This window comes from Limanda limanda, chromosome 21 (genome assembly GCF_963576545.1).
Source record: "Limanda limanda chromosome 21, fLimLim1.1, whole genome shotgun sequence".
NCBI classification, from domain to species: Eukaryota; Metazoa; Chordata; class Actinopteri; order Pleuronectiformes; family Pleuronectidae; genus Limanda; species Limanda limanda.
Window position 1 is genome coordinate 14,812,961 of NC_083656.1, and position 14,449 is coordinate 14,827,409.

At 38.6% G+C, this 14,449-nt stretch overlaps 2 protein-coding genes across 2 annotated transcripts; both read right to left on the reverse strand.

Annotated features, from left to right (window-relative positions):
• Nucleotides 1–307: 307 nt before the first annotated feature.
• On the reverse strand, nt 308–2,659 carry LOC133027366 (lysophosphatidic acid receptor 6-like). The gene is made up of 2 exons (XM_061094349.1): nt 2,633–2,659; nt 308–1,264 (listed from the first exon to the last, which is right to left on the reverse strand). Exon 2 carries the CDS (start codon nt 1,256–1,258, stop codon nt 308–310), a length of 951 nt encoding a protein of 316 aa, XP_060950332.1. The 5' UTR covers nt 1,259–1,264; nt 2,633–2,659.
• An 8,623-nt stretch (nt 2,660–11,282) lies between these two features.
• LOC133028391 (lysophosphatidic acid receptor 6-like) lies at nt 11,283–13,677 on the reverse strand. Its single transcript, XM_061095586.1, has 2 exons — nt 13,651–13,677; nt 11,283–12,282 (listed from the first exon to the last, which is right to left on the reverse strand). The coding sequence occupies exon 2, from the start codon at nt 12,274–12,276 to the stop codon at nt 11,326–11,328; it is 951 nt and encodes a 316-aa protein (XP_060951569.1). The 5' UTR covers nt 12,277–12,282; nt 13,651–13,677; the 3' UTR covers nt 11,283–11,325.
• Nucleotides 13,678–14,449: the final 772 nt, after the last annotated feature.

A 14,449-nucleotide genomic window follows, 5' to 3' on the forward strand; every position in this document is an offset into this window, starting at 1 on the left:
ATTAAATAACACATTAACCCCTCTATAACCCAGAGCCAAAAGCAGTATTTCTGTTAGGGATTGTGGAAGGCATTAAACAAATTCCAATTATGTCTAGTACAATAATATCATGCAATCATTCAGATATTTGATGAGGGTCACTGATAAGAATAATGCATAACCCATAATAGAGTGCTGCTCGGGTATCCACACTCCAAAACCAAATTATCTTAAAATCATACTGTATCCTGAATTTGAAATCACCTTTTTTTATTAACAGCTTTGAGGAATTTGGGATGATAATGCTGATTGGTTCTGCAACAGTCTTTTAGCTATTTCTAGGACCTCTGCTCCTGCCGTTCACATCAGAGCTTTGACTATTCAAGGGGAACATCCTCTGAACAGCGCCTATATCAACACTCCGCCTGAATGTATCTGTGGTGAAATAATATGCAATGGGATCTAGTACTGTATTAAGACAAGCCACCATCAGGCTGTAGCGGTATGCAGTCAGCACAGTGCATGATTCTTTATATCTATCAAGAGACAGGAGAACCAGGGTGGCATGGTAAGGGAGGAAACTGATCAGGAAAATGAGGAGACTGGTAACGATCATCCTGTAGATTTTTCTGCTGTCCACTAGCTTGGTCTGGGCCACAGTGCTTTGTTGGACAGAACGGAACAACCCCCAGGAACAGATCAGCATGATTACTAATGGGAAGCCAAACCCCAATAACAGCGTTGGTAAAACCACCTTAAGTTGTATGGCATAGATAGGCAGGTTATCAAAACATTTGTTATTGGAATCCGGTGGAGGCCCGAACAGGTAGATGGGCAGGCTGGCTCCGAAGGTGAGAATCCATATTCCGAGACAAACCACGGGCGCTTTCCGTCTCCCTTCCTGAACATGCGATGACATAGGAAAGCTGACAGCCATGCAACGGTCAAAGCAAATGGAAGTGAGGAGGAAGATGCTCCCATACATATTGGCCTTCAGGACCAACCCAAGGCCATCACACACCCACTGAGGAGGACCAGTAAAACCCAGATGATAGTAGATCCTCATTGGCAATGTGAGGACGAGCAGTGTATCTGCTATGGCAAGGTTGGTCATGTAGACGATTGTTTGTGACCTGGATTTGGTTTGATTGAAAAAAAAAGCCAGTGCTGTGATATTAAAGATGAGTCCCACTATGGAAATGAAGGAGTATATGCACACAGGGAGGATGCTGTATTGGCCTGTACTGTCATTGTGACATGCAGTGGAGTTGTTGGACATAATGACCTGAGAAACAGAAAAGAGAGAGAGGAGTTAGAAAAAGCCCTATACAGGTAACCTGATAAAAAGGGTGACTGACTCCGGTTGATGAGGAAGATTATGACCGATAGTGAGCTTCTGTAGCTATCTTGCAGACAGGTAAAATGGATCCATCGCATATCAGCTACAGGTGTTTTCAGCTGTTAGTGCTGGAGCTGCCATGTGAGATGCTTCAGTTGAAATATGTATGTTTTTAAAATATATTCTGTGGCTTCAAGTGCAGCACTCTCTCAGTAGGCCTACAATATGCCCAGCATGTATGTAGCCCACAGACAGTATAAAAACAGGTGGGTTTTATCTAGTAGGAAAAGAGCGTAGGTCTAAAGTGGTTGTGACACAACCCTTCCAGACAGCAACATGTCACGCTATTACTCTTCTTCAGATTAATTAAAAACATTTTTTTCATATTTGATTAACCATGATCTGTGAGATGTTTGAACCCAATCCTAATATAGCAATGTGACCTTTGTTAATGCAAATATTTTATTTTATTTCACAGAGAGTGCAGGCACAGGCAAAGATCAGAGAGATATCTGCATATAAGTCTTAGGCCCTGCATTAAAGGAAAGAAACAAATGCTACAAAAAGGAAAAACGTGATGCTTACAGAGATGCTTATAGAGTTGAACACTGAGTTAACCACAAACAAAAACTGCTCATAGCAGGGTTGAGCTGCAGCGGAGGCAGCAATGGCAAGAAATCTCGGGTTGAACCTAATCTCCTTACGTAGTCAAGTTAACCACGAAGGTCCTCCAAAGGTCACACATTGTAGCTTTATTTTAGAGGTGTATTGCATCTACATAACATTTGTTGTTCATTAAATTTGAAGAGATTCATATGAACATGTATTCATTTAATGTATATTGTTTGTTCAGTATAGTCTAATATACTATTTAAAACTACATTCACAGTTGTTAAAGAGGAACAAGGTCTCTTCTCTCCGAGTAAAGTGCTTTTCCTGCACAAAGCAGAACTTGTTTTGTTTGTGTTACTGATGCACTCAGCAAAAAGGTGACAACATTTTTTCTGCTTCAGAAAAATGTCCTTTCTTCAAATAGTTGGTTTTAATGTGTAGAAAATATTTTATTTTATTTATAGGCAACCCATATGACCCATATAATCTGCTCTCTGAATATAAATTTCTACCCATTTTGAGGTGTAAACATACTGTGCTCATGCACTTACTGTATACACACTGATGGTTTAATTTCCCATCAGTAGTATGTATCTATTTCCTGTTTCACAAATTTGTACTTATTATAAAACTGAAATACAAAAGCAATGCATTAGTACATTTTAGAGGAAATGTAGAAAGGAGGAGATAGGTTGACTGTACCTTTTGCTCGCTGAAATTAGGTGAAGATCCAGGGGAAAAAAGACTGTGTGGTTGTCACCTCAGCATATAGTCAAACTCTTGCCGTGTGAAACTCAGCACAGGAAGTTGAACACATCTCGACATCTCCTGTGACTTGTTGGTCCATACATATCTGCCTTTTTTTTGGACTTCCTGTAGACCAGCTATTGTGAAAATATACCTCTGTCTTTTTTTACATTTGTGTTTCAATCAAAGGGGAAATGTTTATTTCACAAGAAAATTCCGTTTTAGACACAGGTTCCAGGTCAAATGTAATGATGCAAATTGTAAATCAGCAGAAAAAAATTAAATAAGTTAACATTAATGACCATTTTTTATGTTATTATATTATTAGGGAGCTCTTACAGTGCTCGAAAAGAGAGAAGGTTTGTTTCTTTTAAGTATCGTGAATTGAGTCAGAGTCATTAGAAAAAATGACTCGGATATAATTACTTTCTTATACAATAATTAAATGCCTTTATATGATTCATTACAGTCTTGTTTCTGAAAACTTCAGAAATTGATGTTTTAATGTAAATAGCTAACTTGTCTAACTAACAATGAGCACATTTACCATGATAACTAAAAAAAGTTACCAGAAATAGTTGTATGGCACAGACCACAGGTGTATAAATATTGTTTAGTAAACAGTGAGTCATTTGTGTAATGGAGATAATTGACTCTCTGTTAAACTTACCCAGATAGAGTGGGCGCTAGTTTGTTTAATTTGTGTCTAGGCTAACTGACTCCAAATCAGAAGGTTTTATGTTAAAGTCAGTCAGGGTCATTCCTTTTTCATGGCTAATGTTGTGTCATTAATCTCTAAAGAGAGAGACTGCGTGAGGCTTACCAGAGCATTTTGATTTGAATCCTCCCCTGATGATCACGATGAAGAGCTCATCCATATTTGCTATTTATTATTCATATTTACTACATCCTCTATTTGTACCCCAAGCACCTCATCAGCCATGGCCAGGTAGTCTTAACAAGTAGACATGACGAAGTAGAATATCATGGACAAGTGATCCTTGGCACCCCAAAGGATGTATTATTATCTTTGACCTCTGTGTATTACTTTTTACAGCTTTGTGTATGTGTGTGTGCGTTTGCGTGCGTGCAAGTGTGTGTTTGTCAGAGAGAAAGAGAGAGAACAGGCTAAGGAGGGGCTTTGGAAAATGCACACAACTTTACCATGACATAAGGTTTTATTCATTTGAAATAGTAACAAAAACTGAAAATCAATATATCATTCAGTGTCAATATTGTGTCGGTGGGCACAAATAAAATAATGTATGGGAAAAAATTAGGTGTAAAAGCTTTGGGCTCTTAATAAAACTGTAGAGGGTCAGGGTTTACACAGATAAAAGAATGTGGCGACTGGCGACACACGTCCCTGTGATTGGATCTCAAATTTACCTTAAAGTATCTTTGGTGCATGCACACCTGTTATTTACAGCTGTCAACATGTTTGTTCACACAGGTCTGAGTGCCTATGTCTAGCAGTTCAATTTCAGTTGTATAACTCCACCTAATTTTAATCATGTCACTTTCTTATATAATTCCAAACTGAGGTCCTTAGGGTTGGTTCATTGGTTCCTGAGGACTCTGAATGGGAGTCCATGTCCCGGTATGATGACGTCAGCAGTGCGTAACGCCCTTTGGCGGCTGACCTCATAGATATATAAAAGACTAGATATCTCGCTCGACGGAGCCGGACGTCACCACATGGCGGCCATCTTGTTGCGGGAGGCTCTCTCACCCATAACATTGTGTTGGTAGTTGTAAATAACCATAACTTGCTCAATTTTCAACCGATTTTGAAACGGTCTGGTTTGTTATAAACGTCAGAGATGTAGTTATGACACTGCATAAATTATTAATTTTTTTTAGAAAATAACATAATTATTCATAAGTACACAGTGTCATATCTACATCTCTGACGTTTATAACAAACCAGACCGTTTCAAAATCGGTTGAAAATTGAGCAAGTTATGGTTATTTACCACTACCAACACAATGTTATGGGTGAGAGAGCCTCCCGCAACAAGATGGCCGCCATGTGGTGACGTTCGTCTCCGTTGGCCGGCAACACGGCCGAGATATCTAGTGTTCATATCTGTGGCTGACCTCCTGTACTGCAGTGTTCAGACTCAGATCCCGCCAGCTGTCCCCGTCTGAGCAGCACTCAAATAAATCCCCTGCAACAAGCACAGTGCCTGATGAGGTTCCCTTCACCTGAACGCTGACATCTTGTCCTGTGTGGCCTGGACTTGGAACTACATATATCTGTCAGAGAGAAAAGGAGAGAAGAGACAGACACTGTCAGAGCCTGAGGGTAAACCAGCACAACAGCCTTTAAGCTCCATCAGTCTGACTCTAGTTTTACTTTGTCTTCTCTTTTCCTTTATGTAGTGTTACTCCTGTCAGTTGTAGTTGGAGTGAGTGTGTGCGCAGGGGCTTTGCCATGTTTGTTTCTTTATGAACCTGCAAATCACCTCAATCCACTCACGTCAACATGCTATCCATACGTTTATGTTTATAGCTGTACAGTTCAGATTACATCACAACACAAATACTTATCATCTACATGTAGATCTACACAGCTGAAGTCCTCTGACCTGCTACAGCTTCATAACTAACCAAAAGTAACAAAAAGTCTTCTTAGTTCACATGCACATAGATTCACTCAGCCCCTCCTGGCTCTGCGCTCTCTCACCCTTTTTTATCTCTTCTGCTCAGATTACCACAGTCAGCCTGATTAATACTTTCCAGCACTGTCAATGTATCACCAAGTTCAACTTCAGTTTTCATGTAATTTTTGCATGAAATCACTGTAGTAAACATAGCTGCACTGTCACACACACACACACAGAGCCCACTGGAGACCATTTAAAAAGGGACTCATTTGCATCCATGCAGATATATTTGGATATTTAGAGAGCCTGCCCAACCACAAAATGTGAAATAAGATGACCCAGTCATTTTGGGAATCATGGCTTTCAACAAGGAATTGAGATTTCGGTCTTACTACTGTTAACAATCAATGGAGCAAGCAATGGCCAGACTCACCAGCATTGTGTCCAAGGTTATACATCTTCAGTATGAGTGTGATAAGTATGCATGTTTATGTGGGTGGTGATATTACCTGTGTTGACAACTGCATGGTACTTGTGGGTGAGCAACCTAAACAAGGTCTAATCATCATTATTTATTTTTTGAAGAAATAATCATTATATTATTAATAACAATAATACTTTGGACCCTCACTCACCCAATAAATATTTTTTTATTATTACAGCACAACTTAGGTTATCATTATTGAGATGCCTTCTTCTGCTAAGATGCGCTGCCTGTGGTCACCGTTTCATCGTTTGAATGTAAACATCACCCTGTTTCTCTGTGGTCTTTAACTGATTCACAACCTGAGATTGTCAAACACAGAATATTCTTTAATCAGCCTCAAACACACAGTAACATTGGGAAATGTCTGATCTTAAAGCTGTTATTTCTTCACTGCTGCAGTTTGACCTGAACACCTAATTTGAGTCTCGGATCTGACAGCTAGTCTTGCTCTCTAAGGGTTTGAATCCCCGTCTCTTTAAGCAAAACATGATGCCCTAAGTGTTTTGTTTGATTATGATACAATATCTGTCTCTGCAGCCATTACGCATTTGAGCGGCTGTGGCTCAAGAGTTCGTCCTCTAACAAGAAGGTTAACTGGAGGTGGTTCAGGCTCCTCCAGTCCACATATCAAAGTGTCCTTAGGCAAGACACAACCCTAAATTGTGAGTGAGTTAAAGATGTTTCACAGAAAAACTGACTTGTACTCTAAAAGCGCTTTGAGGGTTCAAATAAAAAATGCAACGGAAATACCTTTAATTTACATTTAAAATGTCTTTTGGCAAACAAAAAGGACCCACATATATTTGAGGACAGATACAAAAAATGTTTTAATAAGACTAAACAGGTTCAGTAGAGGAAGGCAGAGGTAACAAACACACAGAGGAACAAAGGTTCGTGCAAACAACAAAGCTTGGTATTAAACTTATATTAAAGATATAACACCAGGAAAATGGTGACTGAAATAACTGATGAGAGGAACTGGCAACAAGGTGGAGGAGACACAACAGGACACAGGTGAAACTACTCCAGATCATGGAAACCAGACACACACAAGGAAAACAACTTCAGAATAAAACAGGAAATAAAGAACTCACAGTGCCAACAAAGATATTAATCAGGAAATCAAAGGAAGACAAGGAGGCTAAAGCCCATAAAACAAGAAAAACTCCACGAAGAATGAAACAACGTCCAGGACAAGTATCTACAAACTCCAAATGTTCTAATATAAATATATGTAATAATATGCTTTTTAAATTTATGAAAGATAAATGATCAGGATAAAAGATGATTGGTAGCCATAGCTGTGGGTGATTATCTTTGAAACTTGGGAGATAGAAAAAATCTACAGCAATAAGTAGCCTTGAAGATTTGAGTTATCTGAACCTTTTAATTTTTACAGGAAGCCAACCTGACCTGGGTAATCTGACCAAAGTCTTTTCTGACTTATCATGATTATCCTTCGATTTGCTTTACTACTTTAGTTGCCATTACCATTGTCGATTCTATTTACTTCTCTTTAAGTTTAAAACATGTTCAACTTTAGCATGTATACTATTTTTTTCTCTTTCTCTTTTCTCTCTTCGGTGATCTACAATTCATTGCTTTAAACCTCTAGCCTTAAGGTCAAGCTGTTTGGTTACACATCCATACATATTTCTGTTTTCATGCCGCAGAGTTTGGATGCCAATGTGAGTTTTCTAAGCCACGAGCAACACTTGAAAACCGATGCTGCTTGAAGTGTTGCTGGGGAATGAAACACCTAGACAGTGACGTAGGCAACTCAATAATAATAATAAAACTTTCACAAGTTGAACCAGATCCAGCAATAGCACTCGCTTCACTTTGGTCGAAGAGGGGTCAAAATAAAGCTGACAGCCGACTATCTCTGTCCACTGTCCCCCATTAGAGACAAACTCAGAAGACTCCACTGTGTCTCCCTCAGTTGGTTACAGACCCTTGTAGTTTTTCTTGTGCACTTGCTGCTTTGGACTGTTTGTGTAAATGTGACAACTTTGGATCATAAGTCTCATCACAGAATAACATGAGAAACAGAGAGAGCAGCATTTTACAAAGAAAGGAGGTTCTGTGTTCGAACCTGGCAGCAAACTGGGTAAATGTTCTCTCTGTGTCTGCGTTGGTTTTCCTCAGGTGCAGTTTCCTCCCAAAGTCCAAAGTCCTGCAGGTTGGGTTTATGGATGTGAATGTGACAAGGACGTTTTTTTTATATATATATATATATACGTCAACAGTGATGGTCTGTCCAGGGGTTACCCCGCCCCTTACCCAGAGTCAGCTGGGATTGGCCACAGCCCCCCCTGTAACCTAAAATAATTAGTGCTGTAGCTGATGGATGGACACAAGGTATCAGAATAACACAATAACTCCACTATTTAAGTACAAATTTGAGGTACTTCAATTTTATGCTACTATGTACTCACCACTTTAACATACGATTTTACATTAAAAAAAAACATGATGTACTAGAAAATGGAGTACGAAATTAACTTTCCAAAAGTTTATAAAATTGTCAAACAATAATACTTATACTTTAAGGATCTGAACACGTCCTTCGTCGTAGCCTTCGGTAAACAGAAGCACAGTCTGTGGGTTGCCAGGTCTGCTGGTGATGGTCTAAAAGCCAGTTTAGTTTTCTGTGTTTTTATCCACATTGTTTTGAACCACTGCCTTTTGTCACTGACCAGCTGGGTGCTTTTAACCCACTGAAAAGAGAAATGTAATAAACCTGCAGATTATTTGTGCTGTGATGCCCTCTACTGGGCGTGTAGACACACGACAAGGACAAACAGCAGTTCTAAAACAAATCCAGATCTGTCAGCTTGCTCCAAAAACATTGTCGAAGTTAAGGCTCTTAAAATAACCGCTCTAGTTATTACATTTTGTACTCACACCAGTGAAGAACTGAATGTATGAACTAAAAGAAGAACCTCTTCACACGTTGTCAAAATAATAAGACATTTCCACAATGGCCTGAGAAAACAGTAGTAAGTTTTATTCAAACATTATCATGACTAAAGACTGACTGTCACAGTGGTTTGACTCACAAAATAAAAGTGCTTGCGGACTCAAACTTGTTTCTCTCACATTAAAATAAATCAAACAGATACAGTGTGTTACTACATGATGTTAAGTCATAACCGTGGCAAGAAAAATAAGAAAAATCAAAAGATGCATAGGAGACCTCTTTGAAGGCTGTGGCTGTGTCACTGCATGAGACCCACGTGTTCTACATATAAATTACAACAAACAGTACATGCCATTTCAAAAACAACAAAGCTGCTCACATAGTTATTAAAAATTAGACAAGTATTATGTAGAAATTAGTCATTCATGTTTGGAAAGTTAGTTTTTTAAATCCCTACGATGACGTGGCAGTAGCAAAGGGGTTTTCTTTAACAGGGTCATTAGAGTGAGGTGTGCAGTGTATTCAAACAGGTTTAGATTTGCACAAATACTTATAAATACCAAACACCTGATGTCTCATAGTTACAAATGATAATAAATAAGTCAATAAATAAGTCTTTCTAAACTTAAATCAAAGCGCTTTTTCTGCTATGTTCTATTCCATTTAATTTCTTAACGTCATCTACCAGGACCTATGACACTTTACTTTACTGAACCTTCAGCCTAAAAGTCAGCAGTTCATCTTCCTCAGTTTGACCCATCTTTTTATTTTTAATACAAGTTTTTTCACAAATTAAATGTGTATCTTACTGAATCAGGAAAAGTGCATGGATTATGGACATATATTTGGCCACCACTTTGTCAATGGACCCTGATTTATAAAAATCTTATATCTGCAACTGCCAGAGAAGAAGATTGATCTTCATCTAACTCTGAGCAACAAAGCAAATAAACATTTTATTTTTTATTCACATCGTCAAACTGTTTCTTTTACCCTGTTACACTAAACTAATAATCCAATAATATGACAACTGCTGACTTTCATCTTGGTCTTCATCCTTACAAGTGCTTTGCAACATTTCAAATCTAGCGGCATCAAGTACATTTATAGACGATCACTCCATCCTCTGCCAGGTTCACTTCCCCTCTCTAGTTTCCTTCTCCCTCAACCTACAAACTCCAAACCCTCCGGCCTGGTTTTTCTGTGGCAGGTTCACAAATGTTCCTCCTACAGTCTCACCCACCGAAAAGTAAGACCATCATAGGAGCTGGCTACAATAACACTGGATTTCTACATTTGCCATTAAGACAAAAACACAGTAGTGCTACAATTATAAGAAATAAGATAATTCCTTATGTGTGGAGCTCACAGCTCTTGAGGCCGAAACACATTAAGAGTAGAGCTGGGACAGAACTGAGAGCCTGTACAAACTTACATACGTCTGAAAATTTATTCATTTAGTTGTATTTTGACTCTGTAAAGGCAGTGAGATGAAGGCATATCTGACGAGCTGTTCATTTCAGAGTAAGCCAAGTCTTAAAAATACAAAAGAGATAAGGCCATTGCAAAAGTGTCTCCATCTGTTGTAAACACAAACACAGACATTCAACAACTGACTTTTGGCAGCGCAATTGAAATAATTTGTGAGAACAACGGAAAAGTGGGAGTAAAATTCAAACCTCCACTGAGCCGGTCCTCTTAACATCAAACTCCTCAGTCGTGTGCTCATGGACGATCAATATGGTGGACTTGTATAAAATTCGGTCTTAATGCATTTCGGCCTCTAACACATCTCATGTTCAACTCGTCAAAGACACCACTGATGTTTTATTGATTCATCATGAAATATACTATTAAGATAAAAACACAGTATAACATTTGTCTCATGACAACTCATGATTGACCTTTATTTTGATAGAGTGCAAGAGATATACCGTTTATAGTCAGAAAGATGTGTAAAGCACAGACAAGCACATAGTGAAAAATTCTCCCATGTTAGAGACGTACACCATCAAAGGCAGCTGAAAGTTATTTGGTCGTTTAATACCCTAGTTGCATAGATTACCAAGTCTATTTCCCTAAACTTTGCAGTGCTAGCTTAGAGACATTGTCCGTTTCTATTTGTGTTAATCTCAGTTCTGTGTTTCATTTCCACTTGAGACAAACAAAGATTGTCGATAAAAGACCAAGGTGCTTGGTTTATTCAATGGGAGATAGCTGATCAATGAAACAATTGGATCCTCCATATATGTGTGATATTGTAACATGAACTCAAAAACTCAACATGACACATTCAGGCACATTGGCCTGTCACAGTGACAGATTAAATAACACATTAACCCCTCTATAACCCAGAGCCAAAAGCAGTATTTCTGTTAGGGATTGTGGAAGGCATTAAACAAATTCCAATTATGTCTAATACAATAATATCATGCAATCATTCAGATATTTGATGAGGGTCACTGATAAGAATAATGTATAACCCATAATAGAGTGCTGCTCGGGTATCCACACTCCAAAACCAAATTATCTTAAAATCATACTGTATCCTGAATTTGAAATCACCTTTTTTTATTAACAGCTTTGAGGATTTTGGGATGATAATGCTGATTGGTTCTGCAACAGTCTTTTAGCTATTTCTAGGACCTCTGCTCCTGCCGTTCACATCAGAGCTTTGACTATTCAAGGGGAACATCCTCTGAACAGCGCCTATATCAACACTCCGCCTGAATGTATCTGTGGTGAAATAATATGCAATGGGATCTAGTACTGTATTAAGACAAGCCACCATCAGGCTGTAGCGGTATGCAGTCAGCACAGTGCATGATTCTTTATATCTATCAAGAGACAGGAGAACCAGGGTGGCATGGTAAGGGAGGAAACTGATCAGGAAAATGAGGAGACTGGTAACGATCATCCTGTAGATTTTTCTGCTGTCCACTAGCTTGGTCTGGGCCACAGTGCTTTGTTGGACAGAACGGAACAACCCCCAGGAACAGATCAGCATGATTACTAATGGGAAGCCAAACCCCAATAACAGCGTTGGTAAAACCACCTTAAGTTGTATGGCATAGATAGGCAGTTTATCAAAACATTTGTTATTGGAATCCGGTGGAGGCCCGAACAGGTAGATGGGCAGGCTGGCTCCGAAGGTGAGAATCCATATTCCGAGACAAACCACGGGCGCTTTCCGTCTCCCTTCCTGAACATGCGATGACATAGGAAAGCTGACAGCCATGCAACGGTCAAAGCAAATGGAAGTGAGGAGGAAGATGCTCCCATACATATTGGCCTTCAGGACCAACCCAAGGCCATCACACACCCACTGAGGAGGACCAGTAAAACCCAGATGATAGTAGATCCTCATTGGCAATGTGAGGACGAGCAGTGTATCTGCTATGGCAAGGTTGGTCATGTAGACGATTGTTTGTGACCTGGATTTGGTTTGATTGAAAAAAAAAGCCAGTGCTGTGATATTAAAGATGAGTCCCACTATGGAAATGAAGGAGTATATGCACACAGGGAGGATGCTGTATTGGCCTGTACTGTCATTGTGACATGCAGTGGAGTTGTTGGACATAATGACCTGAGAAACAGAAAAGAGAGAGAGGAGTTAGAAAAAGCCCTATACAGGTAACCTGATAAAAAGGGTGACTGACTCCGGTTGATGAGGAAGATTATGACCGATAGTGAGCTTCTGTAGCTATCTTGCAGACAGGTAAAATGGATCCATCGCATATCAGCTACAGGTGTTTTCAGCTGTTAGTGCTGGAGCTGCCATGTGAGATGCTTCACTTGAAATATGTATGTTTTTAAAATATATTCTGTGGCTTCAAGTGCAGCACTCTCTCAGTAGGCCTACAATATGCCCAGCATGTATGTAGCCCACAGACAATATAAAAACAGGTGGGTTTTATCTAGTAGGAAAAGAGCGTAGGTCCAAAGTGGTTGTGACACAACCCTTCCAGACAGCAACATGTCACGCTATTACTCTTCTTCAGATTAATTAAAAACATTTTTTTCATATTTGATTAACCATGATCTGTGAGATGTTTGAACCCAATCCTAATATAGCAATGTGACCTTTGTTAATGCAAATATTTTATTTTATTTCACAGAGAGTGCAGGCACAGGCAAAGATCAGAGAGATATCTGCATATAAGTCTTAGGCCCTGCATTAAAGGAAAGAAACAAATGCTACAAAAAGGAAAAACGTGATGCTTACAGAGATGCTTATAGAGATGAACACTGAGTTAACCACAAACAAAAACTGCTCATAGCAGGGTTGAGCTGCAGCGGAGGCAGCAATGGCAAGAAATCTCGGGTTAAACCTAATCTCCTTACGTAGTCAAGTTAACCACGAAGGTCCTCCAAAGGTCACACATTGTAGCTTTATTTTAGAGGTGTATTGCATCTACATAACATTTGTTGTTCATTAAATTTGAAGAGATTCATATGAACATGTATTCATTTAATGTATATTGTTTGTTCAGTATAGTCTAATATACTATTTAAAACTACATTCACAGTTGTTAAAGAGGAACAAGGTCTCTTCTCTCCGAGTAAAGTGCTTTTCCTGCACAAAGCAGAACTTGTTTTGTTTGTGTTACTGATGCACTCAGCAAAAAGGTGACAACATTTTTTCTGCTTCAGAAAAATGTCCTTTCTTCAAATAGTTGGTTTTAATGTGTAGAAAATATTTTATTTTATTTATAGGCAACCCATATGACCCATATAATCTGCTCTCTGAATATAAATTTCTACCCATTTTGAGGTGTAAACATACTGTGCTCATGAACTTACTGTATACACACTGATGGTTTAATTTCCCATCAGTAGTATGTATCTATTTCCTGTTTCACAAATTTGTACTTATTATAAAACTGAAATACAAAAGCAATGCATTAGTACATTTTAGAGGAAATGTAGAAAGGAGGAGATAGGTTGACTGTACCTTTTGCTCGCTGAAATTAGGTGAAGATCCAGGGGAAAAAAGACTGTGTGGTTGTCACCTCAGCATATAGTCAAACTCTTGCCGTGTGAAACTCAGCACAGGAAGTTGAACACATCTCGACATCTCCTGTGACTTGTTGGTCCATACATATCTGCCTTTTTTTTGGACTTCCTGTAGACCAGCTATTGTGAAAATATACCTCTGTCTTTTTTTACATTTGTGTTTCAATCAAAGGGGAAATGTTTATTTCACAAGAAAATTCCGTTTTAGACACAGGTTCCAGGTCAAATGTAATGATGCAAATTGTAAATCAGCAGAAAAAAATTAAATAAGTTAACATTAATGACCATTTTTTATGTTATTATATTATTAGGGAGCTCTTACAGTGCTCGAAAAGAGAGAAGGTTTGTTTCTTTTAAGTATCGTGAATTGAGTCAGATTCATTAGAAAAAATGACTCGGATATAATTACTTTCTTATACAATAATTAAATGCCTTTATATGATTCATTACAGTCTTGCTTCTGAAAACTTCAGAAATTGATGTTTTAATGTAAATAGCTAACTTGTCTAACTAACAATGAGCACATTTACCATGATAACTAAAAAAAGTTACCAGAAATAGTTGTATGGGACAGACCACAGGTGTATAAATATTGTTTAGTAAACAGTGAGTCATTTGTGTAATGGAGATAATTGACTCTCTGTTAAACTTACCCAGATAGAGTGGGCGCTAGTTTGTTTAATTTGTGTCTAGGCTAACTGACTCCAAATCAGAAGGTTTTATGTTAAAGTCAGTCA